Source organism: Rattus rattus, chromosome 3, assembly GCF_011064425.1.
Source record: "Rattus rattus isolate New Zealand chromosome 3, Rrattus_CSIRO_v1, whole genome shotgun sequence".
NCBI classification, from domain to species: domain Eukaryota; kingdom Metazoa; phylum Chordata; class Mammalia; order Rodentia; family Muridae; genus Rattus; species Rattus rattus.
In genome coordinates, this window is record NC_046156.1 from 113,194,264 (window position 1) to 113,218,682 (window position 24,419).

Consider the following 24,419-nt stretch of genomic DNA (forward strand, 5'->3'; position numbering starts at 1 on the left):
CAGCTCTCACCCAAAAGAAAGTAAGAGTCAATTTATTCTTGAGTTAAATATGAATGATCACAGTCCAGGGGACAGAGATTCAGGGAGCTCCAAAGATGTTCTGCTGTGGAAGTGGTTACATGACCCAGAAAAAAAGGAATTTGTAAATCAACAGTTACCAAATTTACTGGTGAGGATCCCAGGTAGGTAGACTAGCACACCATGAGATGCTTCCATAAGTATTAGATGTTTTCTGGGAATAGTCTGAATTGTAGGGTTGGTGGAAACTCATGATTTGGTAAGAATATACTTCAAAAAGTCTTACCTGACTGTAAAAAGGCTGTAAGTGGAAAGTTATATGAGCCTAAAAGACAGACACAGGATTGGTGATGACCAGGGCTAATGACAGTCCAAGATAACTTTGGTCTGTGTAATAGTTTGAATAGGAATGATACCCATAGTCTCATGTATTTGATGCTTGGCCCACCGGGAGTGACACCCCTCAGAGGTGTGTCCTTGTTGGAGGAAGTGTGTCACTGTGGGGATGGGCTTTGAGCTCCTATGTTCAAGGTCCACCCAGTATGGAAAGACCCTCTTGCTGCCTTTGGATCAAGATATAGAACTCTCAGCTCCTTCTCTAGCACCATGTCTGCCTGGATGATGCCATGTCCTACCATGATTATAACAGACTGAACCTCTGAAACTATAAGCCAGCCCAATTAAATGTTTTCCTATATAAAAGCTGCCTTGGTCATGTTATCTCTTCACAGCAATAAAACCCTAAGACAGGTGTTTCTGCAACACCCCAAATCTGCTCAATCATGATGTTCCAACTCAACATTCAGCCTTGTAGAGTTTTCAGCCGAGGGTCTAGCTTTTTTCCTGGGACTTTTGGTTTACAAGAACATAATTAAAAAGTACTATCAAAACCCTGGTGAGCTATGTTAACATGAGTATATTAGGTACTTTCTCGTAATTTCAAACTATGCAGGTCAAGTCTTGTTCTGAACCACTACAATAGAGAATCAAGAAAAGGTTTACAGAAGACCAACTCTACTCTGAGGGGAGTAGTAGGCATGCGTGTGGGCAGACACAACATGGCACATGGTTCTCCATACGTCGCTTAGGTTTCTGCATGCCTTACAAAACAAGGCACTGGGTCTACACTTGGCCATCTCTTCTAGAATATCTGTACAGTGAATGGCTTCAATGTCAGAGAAACTGTCTGTCTTGAGCATAGTCTCTTGAGCATAGTAAGTCTGCTTACTGTACAGGGACAAGGACACAAATTGTCTCTATGAATGTAAAATGTTTCCACCGTGGAAAGCTGAGAAGATGCTTGCATGACAACTTTATTCCACAGCAGGTTAAAAAGTACTGCAGAGATGCTCAGAAACAGCTCAGCACTACAGCTGCGATGGCTTCCAAACACTCAGTCTAGTCTCTGCTATGTTCACCAGAGTGAAGAATAAAATGTTTTTATTCTTTTAAGCCTCTCAGGTAGCAGCAGTGTTTGTGCTGGTAAATAGTTTATAAGAATTTTAATTTTATTGGTCAAGTGACATAACTTATAATGTAAATATTCATACACTTGTTTGACATTTTTATGCTTTAAATATTTAAGACACCAATTTGTAAATGACTCGATAAATATTTTTGTGCTCATGGTTTTCTTCCTCCATTTGTGTGTGTGCTATATGCACACATGTATATTGGTCTGTGTACCCATGTGAACAAGATGATAGGGAAAGAAATCAGATGTCCTGTTCTCTCTCTGCCATAGTCCCTTGTGACACTTTTTACTGAACCTGGAGCCAGCAAACCCCTTAGATCCTCCTGTCTCTGTCCCATACCAATGGGGTTACAAGCATATGTGTAATCACTACTACTACTATTACATACACACACACACGCACACACTCTGGATATTTTAACTCAGGTGTTCATGTCCCCAACTACCCTCCCCCACTTTTATTTCCTATTTTGATCTGTGCTTAGCAAACTTTTCCTGTTAAGAATCACACAGAAAGTTGGGGATTTAGCTCAGTGGTAGAGCGCTTGCCTAGCAAGTGCAAGGCCCTGGGTTTGGTCCTCAGCTCCGGAAAAAAGAAAAAAAAAAAATCACACAGAAAACATTTTATGCTTTGGTGGAAAAATGCTCTGTTCAACTGCTCAACTCTCCCCACCAGATCCATCTTGAACTCAGCCAGAAAACAGATAAACAGACAGGGGCTGTGTACAATAATACTTGATTTGGGTTCTAAATCCTTTTCCTATGCTGTAAATTAGTTAAGCCTTTTAGACAAGCTATTTTTTTTAATTGGATATTTTTTAATTTACATTTCAAATGTTATCCCCTTTCCCAGTTTCCCATCCATAAGCCCATAAATCCAAAACCATCCCCCTCCCCCTTCTTCTATGAGGTGTTCCCCCTCCCACCTACACAGCCCTTACCACCTCCCGCCCTGACATTCCCTTACACTGGGGGGAGAGGGTGTCGAGCCTTGGCAGGACCAAGGTCTTTTCCTCCTATTGGTGCCCAGCAAGGCCATCCTCTGCTACATATGCAGCTGGAGCCGTGGGTCTTAGACAGGCTATATAAACACAGGTAGTAAGCCTGATGTGACCTGCCAGCTCTAATTTGCCTATCTGTTCTGGATGGTTTTTCAAGATAAATGTCCAAAAAGGAATTGATTGGATTAAATTATACACTGCTGCAGAGTGATACTTATATCTAAATTATATTTTGAACAGAGAAAATAATTTCTTTTCTTCTTCTTTTTCATCAATGTGAAATAAATCCTTTGGTGCTATCTCCATCGACTGAAGTAACCAACATGGCAGGCCGGAGTCATGAGTGGGAATCAGAACACACAGACCCAGGTCTACTGGTGACGAGTGATTTGCCCCTAAGTAGTGCTGTTAATGCTCCTGTTCACTTCTGTAGAAGGAAATAACTGTCCCAGTGGCTTCCCAGAGAGGGAGCTCTGAAATTCAGTCCTTCCAACAAACTCTGGGGTCCAGCCTCCTTCTAAGAGTACAAAAACATGAGAAGGAGCGCTCTAGGAGACAGATTGTGGCAGAGCCACTGTTCATAAGTAAGTCAGGAAGGCACAAGGAACACAAACAGGGAAATGAAAATGTATTCCGAAAAGGAAACAGAAATGCATAGAGAACAACACATTAGATATTCATAGAAAACCAAACCATCTTTTTAAAAAGTATTCCAAATATTTTACTTGTAAAAAAAAGTTCAACAACAATGGAATGAAAATAGTCTAAATAAAATAGACTATTAGCCAAGCATGGTGGCTGTGCCTGTAATCCCAGCACTGGAGGGCTGGGGCAGGGGGACTGCAGGTTTGAGATTAGCCTGAGCTACACAGTGAAAACTGTCTCGAGAAAAGCCCAGATCTAAACAGAACAAACAAGAAGAGAAGTCTGCATGGCAGCCACATGACTTCCCTTTCCTCTCCTTTTAAAAATGGCATGTTTGATTGTGTGTGTGTGGGGGGGGGCTGTTGGCAGCATACAAGCCACAGTATACACATGAAGGTCAAAAGACAACATTTGGGTATTGATCTAGCCTTCTACTTTGCTTGAGACAGGGCCTCTTGTTCAGCTTCCAGGGATTCCCGTCTCATCGTGCCCCATCCTTGCATACAAGCACCAAGGTTGCCCATACCTGCTGTTGCATCTGGCTTTATGTGGGTGCTGGGGATCTGAACACAGGACCTCATGCAGCAGGAGCTTTAGTCACTAAGTCTGTCCCTGGCCCAAAATCTCACAGATGTAGTTTGAGTTAAAGAAAAGATACAGAATATATGTGGAGAGAGAGAGAGAGAGAGAGAGAGAGAGAGAGAGAGAGAGAGAGAGAGAGAGAGAAAGAGAGAGAGAGAGAGAGAAAAGAGAGAGAGAGAGAATATATCCATGTACACACACACACACACACACACACACACACACACTCCCATTCATACAAAGTTGGAGAATAAGCTAAAGCAATTCTATCTGAAGAATCAGGGCTTCTTGCTGACTGATTGTGGGCATGCCTTCTGAGTACTGAAAATGTTGATTTTTGGTCCAAGGAGGCTGTTGAACAGGAGAACACACACACAAAATGACCAATATACACTTATGAATGATGTCACACCTCAAAAACGTTTCTGAAAAGTGAGCAAATATCTTCAAACATTTTTTTAAAAAATGTAGAAAACCACATATGTCATAAGAAATAAATCTATAGTTAAAGGTGTAAGAAACTATACAAAATAGCATGGAATTAAAATCTTCATTCTTTATCAGAAATAGCCTGCAGATGGGTAATCTGGAAAAGTAATATGTAAACCGAGATCAATGGTATATAGAATCCTAGCACTTGGAAGGCAGAAGCAAGAAAATCAAAAGCTTGAGACCAGCTTGTGGACTATATAGTGAAATATTTTCTCAAAAATCAAATATCAAACAAATCAATGAATAGATAAACATTATTTATAGTTAGTTAGCTAGACAATGTATGATTTTCTTCTTCCTTCTTAACCTTAGAAAAATCCAGTTATCTACCCTTGACCCAGCAGCCAACAGCGGGGTGGAAGTGGAACGGAGGGGAAAACGTGTCCTAGAGCAGCTGGTACAGCTGTACAGCACCTACCAGCGGCAGGGCCTGAGCCACACCTGTACTGGAAAGGTCAAGGAGGAGGCACTGCGGATGAAGGAGCCCAAAGTGGTGAAGGCCCACTTAAAGGACTTGACCATCGTGCTCAGGATGTAGGCGGGGTGGGGGGTGTGTACACCAGCAAGACTTTCATCCAGGGGATAAGCAAGCCAGAAATGATGGACCACTACTTGGGTGAGTTCTCCAAGGCCTACAAGTCCATGGAGCATGGCATCAGTGCTGCACACTCCTCCTGCTTCATCCCTTTTGTACAAGCTGACTTTGTGTCAATTTGAAACAAGCATCAGCTAGGAAGTAGCCTCAGTTGAGGAAATGCCCCCATGTGATCCATGGGTGATCAATGGGGGAGGGCTCAGCCCATTGTGGATGGTACATTCCTGGGCTGTTGGTCCTGGGTTCTATAAGAGAGAGCAGGTGAACAAACCATGGTGAAGCATGACAATAAATGGCACCTCTCAGCGTCCTGTATCAGCTCATACTTCCAGGTTCCAGCCCTGTTTGATTTCCTTCAATGATGGATGACAATGTGGAAATGTCGGATGAATAAACCCTTCCTTCCCCAATTTGCTTTTGGTCATGGTGTTTCTTCGAAGCAAATAGAAACCCCAACTAAAACAAGTTGGTACTAGTATCATGCGGTATGGCTGTGACAGATCTGACCATGTTTTTGGAAGGATCAAGGAGGAACTTTTAAACTTTGGGCTAGAAGAGCCATTGAGTGTCGTGATCTCGTTGGGATGTCCTTTAGGAGCTTGGAAGGTAAGAATGTTGAGAGCAGTGCAGAAGATGGAGGGATGGAGGCCTGGTTTATGAAGTTTCAGAAGGAAGCGGTGTATACTTGATCAGGAGCAGGTCCGGAAGGCACAGACAAGTTACGTGAAGAAGTTCTCCAAATGCCTATGGTTTCTTTTTTACTTTTTAATTTTATTTTTCTTGGATATTTTATGTATTTACATTTCAAATGTTATCCCCTTTCCATCTCCCATACCCCTCCCCCTTCTTCTATGAAGATGCTCCCACTCCCGCCTCAACACTTTGGCATTACCCTACATTGGGAAATGAGCCTTCACAGGATCATGGGCATTTCCTCCTATTGATGCTGGACAAGGCCATCCTCTGCTACATATGTGGCTGGAGCCATGGGTCCCTCCATGTGTACTCATCAGTTGGTGGTTTAGTAAACCATCCACCAATGTCTATGGTTTCTACTCCTGTTACAATTACAATGCCTTCTGTTGCCAAGTGTGTACCTCCAGCCTCATGGGGTGTTCCTTATGATCAGCTGACTGAGGAAGAAAAGACTAGGGCCTACTGTTTCCTGGACTGTAGCCAATTGATTGGCCAGATGATCAGGGACTTGGGAAAGATAACAAATGAAAAATTGGTGAGAAAGACATCTGGGGAGGAGGGTGGATCGAGCTCTCCAAATGGATGAAGAATGTGAAGATTTCTTGTGCCTCATGCAAATTCTCATCAAAAAAGTGACATCAATAATCACATGGATAAGATGGCCTGTTCTGTGGACAGTCAGCCTCTTTCTCCAGCCATCCCTGTCATTGCTCAATGGGCACATGAACAAACTGGCCATGGTGGCAGAGGTGGGGCTTAAGCATGGGCTCAACAGCATGGACTTCCACTCACTAAGGCTGACCTGGCTACAGCTGCTGCTGAGTGCCAGATCTGCCAACAGCAGAGACCAACACTGAGCCCCAGATATGGCACCATTCCCCAGGGTCATCAGTCAGCAACTTGGTGGCAGGTGGAATGCACTGGATCACTTCCTTCGTGGAAAGAACAACTCTTCATCCTTACTGGATAGATACTTATTCTGGTTATGGATTTGCCTTTCCTGCTTCTACTAAAACCACTATCTGTGGACTTAAAGTACGCCTTATCCACTATCATGATATTCCATGAACTATTGCTTCTGACCAAAGAACTCACTTGACAGCCAAAGAAGTGTGATAGTAGGCCCACCATCATGGAATCCACTGGTGTTACCATGTTCCATACTATTCTGAAGCAGGTAGCCTGACAGAAAGATGGAACGGCCCTTTGAAGACATATATCTTTAATCCAGATCTTGAGGTCTGGACTTTCCATTCACAGCCATTGTTGAATTAGGACTGCAGCCTGTAAGTCATTCCAATAAATCCCCTTTACATACTGTATACAGGGATTCATTTCAAGTGCTGGGACTCTAGAGAACCCTGACTAATACACCCTTCAAGTAGCCATGGCCCAATAAACTCATGTTTCGTCTCTGGGAAAAAACTGAGTCATGATGACCAAATGAATGACACTGAAGAAAGAAGCCCCAAGGTGCTCAGCAGCTCCTACCACGCATGTAAGAGAGCAAACCCCATTGGCTCTGGGATGAAGATGACAGCTGCACACTGCTTCCAGCCGACTGCCAAACTGGAAGGAGATACTCAGAAACAGAAATGTAGGGGAGCAGCAAAAACTGGCACCACCCCACGAGTGGCAAGTGTCCGAGATCTGAGCAAAGGAAATGTGGGGTGGGCTGTTGTTGTAAAAGGATATACATCACTGGCCTGACTGTCCTGTTAACAGCAGGCATGGTTCTAACAGCTGAGAGCAGACAAGCCACACGCACAGAGAGAGATGTTACAGGTATATCTCTATAGTCCGTAGAGGTGCACTGTGCTAGCTATGGCTACTGAAACACTGAAACCGAGTCCTTACTGATAGAGCTAAGATTTTGAGAAATCTCAAGCCATCAAATGCAGGCATAGGGAAAAGAAAGATTTTCATTTGTTAAGGAAATTTGAGCCAGGTTTTTATGGCACATGCCTGTAATCCTAGCTTTTGGGATGTGGAGGCAGGAGAGTCAGGAGTACATGTGTGAGGAACCCAAGTTTACCCGCGAAGCTAACTTAGTAACAATTCATCCCCATGGAGTCTAATCTGAAAATTAATACATAAATAAAATGAATTGAAACTTTGTAAGAGGTTTTATATTATTTACACCTCCAATATTAGAGATGATAGATAAGTGTATATAGGGGGAAAACACACACACACACACACACACACACACACACACACACACACACATACACCTCAACCCAATAAATGATATAAAACACTGCTGACACCTTAAAATAGTAGAGGAAAAATGTCTAAAGTTTAAAAAAACAAAACACCCAAAGCTAAAAGAATTACCTGGTAAAAGAATTATCTGGCGTGTAAAGAAATACACTAATTACATGGATAGATCATGCATCACAGATCAGACCATGCACCACACACCATAGACCACACACCATAGACCATGCACCACAGACCATGCACCACACACCATGCACCACACACCATGCACCACACACCATGCACCACACACCATGCACCACACACCATGCACCACACACCATGCACCACACACCATGCACCACACACCATGCACCACACACCATGCACCACACACCATGCACCACACACCATGCACCACACACCATGCACCATACACCATGCACCGAAGATCATGCACCGCAGACCATGCACCACGGCTTGGCAGCTGCCCCCTCTTGTGATCACAAGCTATCTGAAGGTTTTGAATCATGATGAATAGCAGCTTATTTTAGAGCACAACACTTGGCGTTCACAGACTGTCTCTGCATGGGGCTGCTCTGTCTGACATTCCCTCGATTCTGTATATACCAACATGAACATTCCGCATTAAATGTTCCCATCCTCAGCTCTCCCTCGAGTATGTGGGAAGCTGTTCCACATGCACTTGCATTCAGACCACACGTCTGGCAGAAAAAGCAATGATGATGGAATGGCACTATTGTTTCCCGAGTGTCTTTATATACCGCCATGCACTTCACAAGTGGTCAGTATCTTTGCTGGCTTCCTCAAGCAAGGAGGCTTTCATACATTAAAAGCTCCTGGAGCTGCATCAGCTAGAATGAACGCCAGCGCAGACAAAGAAAACACTGGAATAAGGTAAATCCTTTCCCCAGAATTCAGTGTTCTACCTTTCTTATGTGGCCTTTTTTCCCATGAGACATGTGCATGTGCTGTGTGTGTTTGTTTGTGTGCACGTGTGTGTGTGTGTGTGTGTGTGTGTGTCACATGCACGAGTGTGTGATGGTTGTCCCTATGTATATGCAGAAGCCAGAACAAGGAGTTGGCTATCTTCCTTCATCAGCCTCTGCCTTCCTGCCTTGAGACAGGGTCTCCCACTGGATCGGATGCCTGCTGCTTTGGCTAGACGACATGTCACTTTACAACAATGTGGAGATGCATTTTGGAACCCATGCTTTGACAGATACCCTTCAGATTGACCTCTGAGAATTACCAGTGTGATGCTCTGTCATGTGTCTGTCACACTGTGACACTGCCTATTTCCAATGTGCTTTCCTCACTGTGACGTGAGCTCCCTTACATAAATTGTTTTATCTGTCATTTGCATGCCTGGCACTTAGCACCTGCTCAGAGATGTTCTGAATCAATGAACAAACGATGGAATGTAGACTTCAGTCAGACACACTTTAAAATGTTTCTAATATTCCTGCCTTAAGCCAGGTCCACTGAGAAGACTGGCACCTTTCAGGACGATTACAAGTTTGAAATTTTGTTAAGAACGTATCTTCAGAACCAGGGAGATGCTCAGTGGGTGAACATACTTGCCAACAAGCCTAGTGCTTTGAGGCCTATGCCTAGAACCCACTCTAACAAGCTGCCCCTGACCTCCACACATGTCCAGGAGCAAGTGCTCAGGCCCAAACAAATAACTACAAGGAAATATAGTTTCATATTTGATTATCTTTTATCTTTATAAAATAGAATAAAGTTGCTAACTAGCTCATACACATAGCTTAAAATCAGCAATGCAAAAATACTCAATAACTTCAAAACAACTTGTATTTTTTCTGCTCAAAACTGGTGGGATATTTTAGACAAGTGCCTTTACAAAGGGACTTATGCATAAAAGCACTGCCCTTGAGAGGGTCAACTGAAACAGTCTACAGCCACTCCAAGAACTCGGTGTCCTCAAGTGCAAACATACAATTTAAAAGTATTTTTATTCATAAATTACATATTTTGTATCATGTTATTGGATACAGCTGTTACAGTCTAAATGATCACTGTATAATCAACTTACTTTCTTCTTGTAGCAAACATAAGCAAGATGAAATAAAATTGTATTATTCAAAACTTGCAGATGAGCTAGACTGCCAGTCTGAATGAGCGGCATGGGTCTTTGGTACCTGAAAGCAGTTCTTTTAAGACCATGTGGGACACCATTTGTACCGACTTTAGTGGGAGACTGAAAATTCTGTCTTCTACCCCATAGCTCACACGCTCCGCCCTTAACCATGTATCTCTGCAAACAAGGACCAGAGCTGGTGTCAGCACTTACCAACCAGTACCTGACCGCTCTTCATAGCAGAGCCACCGGGCACCAGGCCATGCACCACAAGTCTCTCTCCATCTGCCTGCTTCCCGCTCCTTTTCCAGCTCCACTTGGTCTGATGGATGACTCCCACCAGCACTTCCAGGAGTTTGGCCTGCTCCCTGGCTTTGATGGCCGTTAGCTTTTTGGGGTTGATGTAGACAGTCACATCCTTGTACCGCTGCTGCACAGTGACTCCGGTCCTCTGGGTGGACTGATGCTTCAGAATGGACACAGGCCCAGTGTTACTGCTGTTCTTTTTGTGGTGACGCTTAGGTAAAAGGCTTTTGCTTTTCAAGATCTTGGTGAAGCGTCTAAGCTTGGGCTCATACTTCTTTCTTTCTCTGGAATCGTCCTCTTCGATGATGACCTCCTTCTCACTGAACCTGACGTGGTTCACATGGTTCACAGTCTGGGTTTCCGGAAGGAGGCTCTCCTCCTCATCCTCACTCAGCTCCAGGTAGAACAGTTCTCCGTTCCTCTGCACACTGTCCAGCCACTCGGGCTCCAGATCACTGTGGGAGAGAGAAAAGGCCACCTGAATGGTCATCTAATGTGAGAAAGACAGCTTCTCCTTCCTGGGTAGGAGGGGCAGCAGCCGTGACAGCTGAGATGGAGGTGGGGAGGAGGATACAGAGTTGTAAAGAATGGGAGCAGGAAGCAAACAGGAAGAGTGATACCAAAGAAACCAATAAAAGTGCAGGGAGTAGGGGAAAGAAACCTTTTTTATTAATATATAGGGCTGTATTTTACAAAATAAAACTGACTCAGGCTCATACCTGGAATTCTAGCATTTGAGAAACCAAGGCAGGTGGACTGCCATGAATTCAAGGCCAGCCTGGGTTACACAGTGCGTTCCAGGCTACAGAGTGAGACTTGTCTTGAAGGACAAAAATAAAGCAAAACCACAACCACAAACCTACAGCAGAGGCTGGGAAGATGCTTGTTGCACTCGGAGGTGGGGAGAGGGCTTGCTACACAACCATGAGGACTTGGGTTCAGATCCCCAGCACACACGGGAAAGCCAGGCTGAGGGACGATGCTGTACAGCAGAGAATTCTGAATTGAAATGTTCCCTCTAGGAGGAAAGGGGAGGCTCACAAGATTTTTATCTCACAGGAGATAAAGAAAATGGCACATCTGGGGAAGTAAACACCTGAAAGCCCCAGGTGGGAAGGCCCAGCTTTAGAGAAAAGGCACAAGCTGCTGGGCAGAGACCCTCATCAGCAGCTGCAGAGAGCAGACACCTGGGCATTGGAACTGCCCATAAGCTGTGCAGAGGGCTCTAAGGCTTCCAAGCTTCACCAGTGCTGGGGTGACAGACATACTTGCTTTTGAGTTGTCCCTACCCCTTGTAACTAACCCCTTCCTAACTTCCGTTAGTGACCCCAACAAAACCTCACTGATTCACCAGGTTACATGCTGCTGTTCAATCTACCATGGGTCCCCTTCTGTTATGTATCTTCCTGGAAACAATGCCTCACATGACAACATGGTAGCACATGTGTAGCTCAAAAGGTGAGCTCCAGGTTCAGTGAAAGACTCTGACTTACAAAATAAGACAGTGCGATAAAGACCAATACTGTTATTAACCTCTAGTCTTCCTCTGTCTCTCTCTCTCTCTCTCTCTCTCTCTCTCACACACACACACACACACACACACACACACACACACACACACACACACCCCCAATCCATCCCCTGTGTAATTATAGCTTACTATGGATATCCCAGATTCACATTAGGCATCGAAAGTGTGGAGAACATCCTACTTGCACGGTGAGTACTTAGGTTGGCTTCAGGCTACGAGGCTAAGCGTCACCTACTTTGTCCAGATAACAATTTTCAGAACAGCAGCAGTCATCTTTCCATAAACTGTAGCCGTAGCTGAACCAGACCAGCTATAATCATAGTTCATAATGAGCCTAGCTATAACCTATAATTTCTGCCCAGCTCCTCATTAGCAGTAATAGTAAGAAAAGAAAAGCCAACACTTTATATAACTCATCCTGTGGCTGTAAAAAAGGACAGATGGGAAGCTAGCTATTAAAAGCCCAAATTATTGCCATTAAAACTATGGAAAGAGCATTAAAGAGCAGCGACATCCATCCCGGGCAATAACTGATCACACTCTGTCCTGTAGAGTCTGCCTTCTGAGCTGCCAGTCTATTAAGTGACACTTGTTTCCTTGTAAAGCCACCATGTGGGGAGAGCTTTAAGATGAGCACCTCAGTGGGAAAGGGTGTACTCCAGCAGTTCTCAACTTTCCTAAACACCTGGGTCTTTTAATACAGTTCCACATGTTGTGGTGAATCCCCGTCTCAACCATAAAATTATTTTCATTGTTACTTCATAACTGTAATTTTGCTACTGTTATGAATTATAATGTAAATATCTGTGGTTTTCAATGGTCTTTTAGGTGACCCCTATGAAAGGGTCATAAGCCACAGGTTGAGAGTAGCCATGTAATCTGTGTTCTAATCCTTCAACCAAATAGAAAAGTTTTCTCTGCTTTCTTAAGTGTTTATTAGCAACTCTGGTTCTTTAACTTAAATTTTGTCAAATACTGATTTTTGAATACCATAAAAAATAGTCTCCCAAAATACAATTTCCTTCCCTGGTCTACATAGCTGGTTAGTAACACAAAATTTTCAAGTGTATGAGTCATTAAAAAAAAATGGCAAAGAACACCACAACTAACACTTCACTGGTCTAGCTGCCTTCCCAAATGGGGCATCCTTTAAGATGCTCAGTATCCCTGACCTCGGGTCTCCAGCTACATACACTGGCCACTTCAACCTCACCCTCTATGCTCACACAGGTCAATGTTCAACCATTCTGCAGCTCTGCTCTCAAGATTCCAAATAACTGTGGGCCTACTGTAAGCCTTTAGGGGACAAATGATCAATAGTCCTCACTGGTACACTGTGGACACTAGGATCTCACTGGCACACTGTGGACAGTAGGATCTCACTGGCACACTGTGGACACTAGGATCTCACTGGCACACTGTGGACAGTATGAGCTCACTGGCACACTGTGGACACTAGGATCTCACTGGGACACTGTGGACACTAGGATCTCACTGGCACACTGTGGACACTAGGATCTCACTGGCACACTGTGGACACTAGGATCTCACTGGCACACTGTGGACAGTAGATCTCACTGGCACACTGTGGACACTAGGATCTCACTGGCACACTGTGGACACTAGGATCTCACTGGCACACTGTGGACACTAGGATCTCACTGGCACACTGTGGACACTAGGATCTCACTGGCACACTGTGGACACTAGGATCTCACTGGCACACTGTGGACACTAGGATCTCACTGGCACACTGTGGACAGTATGAGCTCACTGGCACACTGTGGACACTAGGATCTCACTGGGACACTGTGGACACTAGGATCTCACTGGCACACTGTGGACACTAGGATCTCACTGGCACACTGTGGACACTAGGATCTCACTGGCACACTGTGGACACTAGGATCTCACTGGCACACTGTGGACACTAGGATCTCACTGGCACACTGTGGACACTAGGATCTCACTGGCACACTGTGGACAGTAGGACCTCACTGGCACACTGTGGACAGTAGGATCTCACTGGCACACTGTGGACACTAGGATCTCACTGGCACACTGTGGACAGTAGGATCTCACTGGCACACTGTGGACAGTAGGATCTCACTGGCACACTGTGGACACTAGGATCTCACTGGCACACTGTGGACAGAATGAATTTCACTGGTACACTACGGACAATATGATCAGGTTTCACTGTGGTTTGCCTATGAAGTTTTCCCAAAACTGAGGGGTTAATGCTAGTTGCCAGGTAGTGGGCTAGAGAGAAAGGAGAGATCATGAAGGTACCATCCACTGATGAACCCAGATGACAGGGCTTTGAGGAGGAAGAGGCTGCTAGGAGCATGCTCTCAAACTATGTTCTGTCCCCTCCCTTTATGGCTTTCATGAGGTGAGCAGCTTCCTCTGCCATCGAGCACTGTTTTCCCCACAAGCCCAAAAACAGAGCCAAAAAACAAATGTTTTTGAAATTGGGAGCCACAATATACCCTGCCATATACCTTTCCTCACACATAACTAACTTGTCACCGTGCTGAAAAGCAATTGATCCCTAATAACGGATACTCCTATCAACTTCAACAATGTGTGGCTTGTGTGTTTTAACATCGTATCCTTGCAGTTTGCTGTGTTCTTCATATTAGATTCAAGAGCACTTTTTCATTTGCTAAATATAAGGCTGGTTCATCTGAATCGTTAACGTTTGAGTATGAATTCACCTTTTGGTTATGTTTTAAAGATCCACGTGGGCAGAATGTAGCAAATGTAAATGAAAACACATCTCTTGTGATATTGAGAAGGCTCAACAGATAAAACTGCTTGCTGCCAAGCCAGACAACATGAGTTTGATTCCTGGCACCCACACAGTGGAACGAAGAGAACAGATGCCACAAGGTTGTTCTTTGTTCTCCATGTATGCTACATGGTGCACATGTAGTTGTACACTCACACTTGCAAATACATGCAATACTAATAAACAAAACAAAATCAAAGTTAAAAATAAACACCTTTGCTCTGTGAGGAAGAGAAGACGAGAAAGAACCCAGGATGGTGCATATGACAGGTAAAAGGCAGAGGCACAGAGGATAAATGGCAGGAGAGGGTTAGGGAGCAGAAGAAAAAGAGGACTTAACAGTTGTCGTTCATAGAACCGGGTACAAAGCAGACATCGCCTTAACCCAGAGATGGATGCTAGGAGACCAGGCATGGGCTGAGAAACTGTCACAAACCACAGGAGATTAAGACGAACTGATGACGGGTGGCAACATGAGACTCTGGGTGGAATCCTGGAACCAAAACAGAACAGTAATAGAAGAGCGGTAGCATCCAAACCAGCTCTGGAGTCAGCTCAGACCAACGTTAACTTCTTCCTGACGAGTGAGTAACAGCTGTGTAGGAGGTTAACATCAAAGAGACAGGCTTTACAGGAGCACAGGAGCACCTTTGCAACTTTCTGTAAGTCAAAACTTAACTTAGAAAAATCTTTTAGAAAAGGAGTGAAGTCTAGCTGTTTCAGTTCACATTCGTAGTGCATGGATCCCAAGAGTCAGCAGTAGTGTACTTTAAACACCTCTGAGACTCCATGGTACAAGCCAGGAAGTTCTCACGAGTAATAATGTTTTCCCTGAAAGCCACCATTGTTTATTTTACTTTTTTCTAATCAGAAACAACCTTAGGTTTACTAGCTGCTTACAGGTCTGAAGGTGCTTTGAATGGTTTCCAAGACTCCCAGCAATAATGTGTACAGGGGCAGCATCTGCCCTGGGAAGATTTACCAATGTGAGAATCACCACATTTACTCACAGTTGTTCCATAATATTCAAAGGAAATGGACTTAAGGTAACATTAGTAACGCTCAATTCTTAATGTATTCTGAAACCCTTAGTTTATAGGAAACCTTTTATTTTCCCTTTCTGAAACATACGACTCTCTTAGGTCTTCATTTGCATTAATGCCAAAATTATTATTATGCTTTGTTTCATTTGAAACAGCATGGCAATTTCCTTAACCACTGCAAGAAGAGCCATGCAGTATAGAGCCTGACCTTCACATTCCCTCATTTAAGGAAAACAAATTTGCACTGTCCCAAACAATTACATCCTCCTCCTCTTGCAGAAAGTACAAGGCACTTTACCAAAGTAGCCACCACAAAGTTATGTGGCACTAACAGGTATAGTAGCAGGACAACTTTAGGGACAGAAAAAAACTACAGAGTAGAAAACAAAACAGTGACGAGGTGTTATGAGGTGATGACTAATGGGCGATGGCTAATCTCACTTGCCAGCTTGATGTGGTCAGTCCTAGATTCAGTCTGTTGGTGTGATAAAACACCCTGACAAAAAGCAACTTAAGGGAGAAAGGTCACAGTTCCAAAGGGACAGAGTGGGATAACATAGCAACAGGAAGGAAGGAGTGGAGGCAGGAGTAGGGAGCTGGTTAATCATATTTCACTTGCACACAGGAAGCAGATAGAGACCAGCAAACAGGGTCATGCCATAAAGCCTCAGAATCCCACCTCCAGTGACTTACTTCCTCCAACAAGGCCACATCTTCTAATAGTGCCGCTCCCTATGGGCAAAGCATTCAAACACGTGAGTCTATGCAACCATACCTATTCAGATCACAACATTCCACTCCCTGGCCCCCATAGATTTGTAGCCATAACATAATGCAAAATGCATTTAGTTCAACTTCAAAAGTCTCCATAGTCTATCCCAGTCACAACAGTGTTTAAAAGTCCAAAGTTCAAAGTCTCTTCTGATATTCACATAAACTCTTAACTGTAAAATCAAAATCAAAAAGCAGATCACATACTTCCAACACACAGTGGCACAGGATATACATTATTGTTCAAAAGGAAGCATAGTGAAGAGGTAATGGACCAAATCAATACCAAACACCAGCTGGGCAAACTCCAAACTCTGCACTCCATGTCTGATGCCAAAGTGCTCTTCAGATCTCCAACCCCCTCAGCTTTGTCGACTGCAGCACATTTCTATCTATCGGACTGGCTCTACTCCCTGTTAGCAGCTTTTATGGGTGGGTATCCCACAGCTCTGACATCTCTAACCTCTTGGTTTCTCCAAAGGCAATCCAGGCTTCACCTTCAGAGCTTCACACAATGGTCTCTCTGGGCCTCCCCTGCACACAGACCTGGCCTCAGTGACTTTCCTTAGTCATGAAGGGAGATTCCATAAGCCCTTCTTTTATCCTTGACTCTAAAGCCAGAACAAACCATGTGGCCGAAGGTGCCAAGTCTGCTGCTTACTGGGACTGGAACATGGCCTCCATGTTCAAGCACATCTTCACCAGCTTTCTGGTTTTGATGGTTTCCTTTGCCACTTATGCTTGGCTGTCCTGGCACTGGCCCTGTAAACCAGGCTGGCCTTGAACTCAGAAATCTGTATGCCTCTGTCCCCTGAAGTGCTAAGATTAAAGATATGTACCAACATCCCTGGATCTAAGCGTTTCTTTAATTTCTTTGCACAAATTGGAAACTTAGCTGGGTTGACTCTTCTCCTGAGTTCACAATCCCTTTATTCCATTTAACATCAGGCTTTTCTTTAATCTGTTTGTCTTCTTGAACACAGGATTTAGCTCCATTCTTCCTTAAATTGTACATTTGTAGCTTTCTTTGCTTGGCTTGCTCCTTTTCCTTATGTATCTTCAGAAGTATGGCCACTGATAACCACAAGACACAGTCAGTACTAGGCTGTTTTGAAATCTGTTCTGCAAAATGCAATTAATCCAAACTCTTCAATTCAGCCTCAGGCACATTTTTTGAATGAGGGCAAAAAAAGCAGTCACACTCTTAGTCAAAATATCACAAGAATGATCTCTAGGCAACATACTAAATTTCTTTTATCCTCTGAAACCTCTTGAGTTGGGGGGGGGGCACAGTTCAAATCATCCTCAGCACCACTCTCTTCCGTGTCTCTACTAGGCCACTTAAGCCATGCCACTGCTTTCCTAATCCAAAGTCCCCAAATCCACAGTCCTCCAAACAAAATCATGGTCTTTTACAGCATGGCCTATCACAGCAATACCCCAGTCCCTGGTATCACTTCTGTCTTTGTTTAGATTTTATTGCTGTGAAGAGACATCATGACCGTGGCAATTCTTACAAAGAAAACCATTTAATTGGGGCAGGCTTACAGCTTCAGAGGTTCAGTCCATTATCATCATGGTGGGAAACATGGCAGAGTGCAGGTGAGTTCTACATCAGGTTCTGTAGGCAGCAGAAGGGGACTGTTTGCCCTGGGTGCAGTTTGAACACAGAACTCAAAGCCCACCTCATATTGACACACCTCCTAATAGTGCCACTCTCTATGGGCCAAGCATTCAAACACACTAGTCTATGCGGGCCATTCCTATCCAAATCACCACAGAACCCCAGCACTGTAAGGAATGAACAGGAGAACTGCTGGGGTTTGTTGACTGCCAGCCTACCTCCAGGCTCAGTGAGAGACCCTTCCTGATAGGTGGAGACACCCAATGTCCACAGCTGATCTTGATGAGTACATGGGCACACGCACCTATATACATACACTACACACATAACAAAGAAGGGCTATGCCAGGAAAAGAGCTGTCAAAGTTATCCTGAGTAGAGCAGGAAACATGGTTTATAACTGTGTTATCTTTTAAAGACTTATTTTAAGTACATTTATTAATTCTCTGATAATTTCACATGGTTGTATTTTGATCGTATTTACCCCAACTTCTCCTGCTAATGATTTCCAGATCCACCTTCACTTGCATCTGCACAGCTTTGTCATCTTAATATTTAAAGACTGCATCAAGATCAGCAGTGCTACTACACATTCCTGGATATGGGGCCACACATTGGAGCCTAGTACCCTTATTAGGGACCACACCTTTCTCAGAAACCATCAAGCATCCACAGTACCTCAGTTAGGGGTAAGCATTCATGAACCTCTTCCCCTCCAGGAGGGAATGCTTGATCTCATGGCTCTTACTGACAAATCTTAAACACTGAAAACCAGAAAGGGATCATTGATGGAGAAGAGAAGTGTGTGTGTGTGTGTGTGTGTGTGTGTGTGTGTGTGTGTGTGTGTTCCTGTGTACCTGCTGAGGCATTAGATCTACCTGGAGGTAGGGTTACATATGTTTGTGAGCCACTTGGCATGGATGCTAGAAACCAAACTCCAGTCTTCCTCTAGAACAGTACATGCCATGCTCTTAATCACTGAACCATTCCTTCAGTCTTTGTTATTGTTTTTATTTCTCAAGACAAGGTCTCCCTGTGTAGCCCAGCTGTCCTGGAACTCACTTTGTAGACCAGGCTGGCCTCAAACTCACAGAGATCCTCCTATCTCTGCCTTCTAAGTGGGAGGACCAAAGATGTGCACCATCATACCGGGCTCATCTCTCCAATCTTTAGAACTGTGTTTGAGAAAGTAAGTTCTTGCAGCTAGATGGCGGAATGCCTGGAGGCAGGGCATCCAGATCTGTTAAAGTGACGCCCACGGAGTGTGTGAGACAGGAGAAGCAAGCCCCTGCAGTAAGGCAGTGTGGAGAGGGGAGAGGAGTGAGGGCTGGGGTACAGTCCAGGGTGTGCACAGCAATCAAGTCTAAAGATGTAAAGCAAGGTGGTGGTGAGAGGATGGAGGGAAGGGAGGGGGAGAATTTAACACACTGAACATGAGTGACTCGAGGTGGCAGCCGGGAGTGACCCTTCTCATCACTGACCCACTTCCCGGTTACTTATCTTATTAAACTGCGTGAGTTCCTAAAAGAACTAAATAAAAGCAAAGTCAGGGTTCAGAACAGGAGAAAAGGGGAAACTACTACTTAGAACAGAGTATAATAATAATATGGCACCATGAATATGATCCCATAAGTCGTTCCTGTCCGTGTCAAAACCCAAGAAAAAAGGTTATCTAGACAAATGATAGAATCCTATCATCTCCTACACACAGAGGGGGGAGGGGACTACTATAGTAAAAATAAAAGAGAAGATAAAACAGAGACTAAACACTGCATTTTTCAAAACTCTGGAACATACAAAGCCACCTGCAGTGGCAGAAAGTGAGGGGTCATAGGAAGAGAAGGATGCATGGTCTCAGACATGTGGAGAAACATCTAGGTGAGAGATAATGTGCTATGTGGATGGAGGGAAGTGCAGGTTTTCACATATGCCTCAATAAAGTGACTGAAAGCCTCTAGCGAAATGTAAAGGAAATTCTTCTCTAGCCAATCTCATTTTAGATAGAAGTTTCTCAGTTAGAATCTATTGTTTAGTCATTCCTCTTTTTGCCCCTCAGCCCTAGTTATAAAACTAACAATGACCCCCCCCCAAAAAAAACCACTTTAAAAAATTAAAAATCGATGTCATAAAATTGACAGCTTCTGGCCAACAGGAACTAGTCAATGCTGCCTCAATGAACTGGTAACTACACACCAAAGCAAAGAAGCCTGGCTTCACTGCTAAGGAGATGCCGGGTTGTCTTAGTTCTGAAGCAATCAGTGGATTACTTAACCCAATTCTCTAACTAGTTTTGTCTCTGAAGGCTCCCTGAGGTCAAGCCTAAAATAAATCTACTACAAAAACAACCTGGGGCCAGAGAAATGCCTCAGCAAAAGGGCACTTGCTGCTGGATGACCTACATGTGATGCCCTGAACCCACATGGTAGGGAGGAGAGAATCAACTCTTCCAAGTTGTCTTCTGACCTCCATAATTATGTCATGGCAACTGTGAGCAAGCACGCACGTGCGCGCGCGCACACACACACACACACACACACACACACACACACACACACACAGGCACAAACACACACACACAGGCACACACACACCAGGCACAAACACACACACACACAGGCACACACACACACACACACACCAGGCACAAACACACACACACAGGCACACACACACACACACCAGGCACAAACATACACACACAGGCACACACACACACACACACACACACACACACCAGGCACAAACACACACACAGGCACACACACACACACACCAGGCACAAACACACACACACAGGCACACACACACACACACAGGCACAAACACACACACACAGGCACACACACACACACACCAGGCACAAACACACACACACACCAGGCACAAACACACACACACACACACACACACACACACCAGGCACAAACACACACACCAGGCACAAACACACACACACAGGCACACACACACACACCAGGCACAAACACACACACACAGGCACACACACACACACACCAGGCACAAACACACACACACCAGGCACAAACACACACACACAGGCACACACACACACACCAGGCACAAACACACACACAGGCACAAACACACACACAGGCACACACACACACACAGGCACAAACACACACACACAGGCACAAACACACACACAGGCACAAACACACACACAGGCACAAACACACACACACAGGCACAAACACACACCAGGCACACACACACACACACACACACACCAGGCACACACACACACCAGGCACACACACACACCAGGCACAAACACACACACACAGGCACAACACACACACCAGGCACAAACACACACACACACACACACACAGGCACACATACACACCAGGCACACACACACATCAGGCACAAACACACACACACAGGAACAAACACACACACACACACACACACACACACACACAGAGGCACAAACACACACCAAGCAAACACACACCAGGCACAAACACACACACACACACACACACACACACACACACACACAGAGGCATACACAGGCACACACAAATATAGGCACTTAAGTGCACATTAAATATTTTTAAAACTCTACCAGAAATGTTATCCTAAGGCAGTTTCATCTCAAAAATAATAAACTTACTAACGTGATCACATGCAGGTCAAACTGTATTTTGATTAAAACATGCATGAAATAATAACTTGCAAAAAGAAGAGTCAGTCAATAACAGGAATCTTGAAAGTCCAGGATATGGAATATGCCTTTCTCTCTACACTTCATGGAGGCCACAGGGGTAGCAGGCACTTTGTACATCTCTGATTTGAAAGCTTCTGATTCATAGTTCTAAACCTCTCATCAGAGTGGCTCTTCCCAAAGCAGGATGACCCAACTCACACTGTAACCGTAGCTTACGGCAGGCAGTAAATAACTAATAAAACAAACTATTTGAACTTCCCAAGGCAGGTCAGCAATCTCCCCTTCATGTTACACATACCAATAAGGAACAGACAAAAAAAAGTCTGAATGTTGGTGGGAAACAGGCAATAGGCGTGTACTATCAGCACAAGGGCACTGGGATGTTTGGAGTGGTTGGTAAATGAGTGATAAAGACATAGACACATGTATTCCAGACCACAAAATACAGGTTTTCCTACAAGGTTCTCAAGAAAACCCCACTGGATGCTCGAGGTCATTTCAGGACTTAGGTTCAAATTATTCCTAGGAGAAAGGTATGTGACTAAGATGTAGAGAAATCAAGCATGAGAACCTCAGTCTGATGCTTCCACAGCACAATAAGGTTTTGTAATGTCCGTTTCCTTCCAGGAAACTCATGAAATGACCGTGTCCTGGTTAGTACTAGCTGCCAACTTGAGACAACCTAGAATTATCTAGGAAGAAAATCTCAATTGAGGAAGTGCCCTAAATCGGATGGATCTGTGGGCACGTAAGGGATTGTATTGATTGATAACTGATGTAGATCCCAAGCCAGTGTGGTTCTGAAACTACACAAGAAAGCTAGCTGGGCTTAACCAGCGTGCCTGCCCGCCTGCCGCCTGCCCGCCTGCCGCCTGCCCGCCTGCCCGCCTGCCCGCCTGCCCGCCAGCCTGCCCGCCTGCCCGCCTGCCGCCAGCCCGCCAGCCCAGCCAGCCCGCCAGCCCGGCCCGCCATCATTGCCCTCCATGCGTCCTGCCTTGCAGCTCTGGCTGTGAAGTGAGTTCCTTGATTGGAAGGATTGCTATGTAGAAGGGCAAAGCAGGCCTGCCTCAAGGTCCTGCCTTGAAGTCCTTCACTCAGTAATGGACTCTGATTTGGGATTTTAAGTAAAAAAAAAAAAAAAAAAAAAAAAAAAACCCTCTCCTCAAAGTTGCCTTTGGTCATAATTTCTTAACACAGCAACAGATGTGAATCTAGAACAAACTACAACATTTTAAATCACTTTTTAAGATGACAACAACTTATAAAAAGTTGATGTTCTTACATCTGTTCAGAGTTTTAAGAACACGATCTATCTGTAGTAAGCTGCTAGCATGGATTTAAGCAGGGTTTTCCCTTATTTTTCGTGACAACTAATAAAGAAAGAATGTGTTACATACGGTTGGTTGAGGATGGTCACAATTATTTGTAACTGCTAGCTCTAACTGCAAATAAAATGTCCTCCTAAAACTACGGATGGTCTTTGTGTACACAGCGGCCTGAACCTTTTCCCTGCCATTCACTGTAAGTTACCCGTCGCTTTTCCAAGAAGTCCTTAATCCATAGCAACAGGGACAGATTCCTTAAGAATTGAAATACTGTCACTCAAAATAATTCATTCATAGTATTACCAAGGATTCTGGCTTGAAGTAGAAACCCTGGGGTTGAACAGAAAATCACAGCATAAATATGCTGAAGACAGAGAGGATGTCTTGATACGAGGTTCCTCTTTCTGCTATCACTTCCACAAGAAACATCTCTCCAATATAAAATAGTTGCTTTATAAAGTGTGTGTACGGTGTCTTTCTCCAGTAAATACTCTGGAGTCTGAGGGTGCAGAGGGAAGTCATAGGTTGGGTCGTTTGCTGCTCTTGGAGAAGACTGGAGTTTAGTTCCAAGCACCAACATGGTGGCTCATAACCCAGGAAACTCTAGTTCCCGGGATCCAATGCCCTCTGCTGGCCTCTGTGGGCACCTGCACTCATGTGCAGATACCCACACAAAGACACACAGGTACGTATAATAAAAAGTAATAAAAATATAAATGTTAAAGAATGCTCTGGAGTCTAAGACACAAGTGAGGTAAGAAGCAATGTTACGGGGGAAGGTTCAGGAGCACCACAGAGATCCTTCACAGACACAGAATCCACCCAGAGGCAGGGACTCTTTTATCCGGAGACCGCAGCAAGCAGGTCAGCACCCCACTCCCCATACGTGCGCTCAGGACAGAGGACCCTCAGTCTCCTGGAGTCTTACGTGTCGCTGCTGGCTGAGGAGCAGGAGCCCAAGCTGCTGGCCCCGGCGTCGGAGTCGCTTTCCTCCTCTTCCTCTTCCTGTGAGGACAGGTCTCCAGGGAGCTCGGGCGCGCGACCACGCGAGTCTCCCCTCGCAGGGTCCGCCATCCTTTCGGTCGCGAGAGCTCCGGGGGAGAAAAATCAGACTCCAGAGCCCGCCAGCCGCGCCATCAGCAGCTCCGCCATTTTGCCAGGCCGGGCCACGTGACCCCGGTACTCAGCTGCGATTGGCTGGGGCGCCGGTTGCCCAGGAGACGGGGAAGCTTCTCGGTACAGAGGCGGAGCATTTTTGGAAACTAAAGTGCTCTTTTCACAGCCAGTACAAACTTCCCTGTTTGGCATTTCCCCACGCTCTTGCACGGGAGAGCCAAGCAAAGATTCTTTTTCTCTTTTCATATTGACAGTTTGTACGATATCTTGTTTTCTTTTTTTTATTATGTTTTAAAATCATGATCCAAAAGGATAGATATTTAGCTAGTTTTTGTGGGGTTGGTTTGTTTTATTTTTGACAAACAGTGCCTTAGAGGTAAAGA

At 44.7% G+C, this 24,419-nt stretch overlaps 1 protein-coding gene across 1 annotated transcript in view; it reads right to left on the bottom strand.

Annotated features, from left to right (window-relative positions):
- The window catches only part of Intu (inturned planar cell polarity protein), a 74,724-nt gene extending 50,652 nt beyond the window's left edge, over positions 1-24,072 (bottom strand). The window contains exons 1-2 of the mRNA XM_032898470.1: positions 23,849-24,072; positions 10,044-10,591 (exon numbers count right to left, since the gene is read on the bottom strand). Coding sequence (XP_032754361.1) covers positions 10,044-10,591; positions 23,849-23,994 — 694 coding nt within the window. The 5' untranslated portion in view covers positions 23,995-24,072. The remainder of the gene's footprint in view (positions 1-10,043; positions 10,592-23,848) is intronic.
- Between the last annotated feature and the right edge of the window lie 347 nt (positions 24,073-24,419).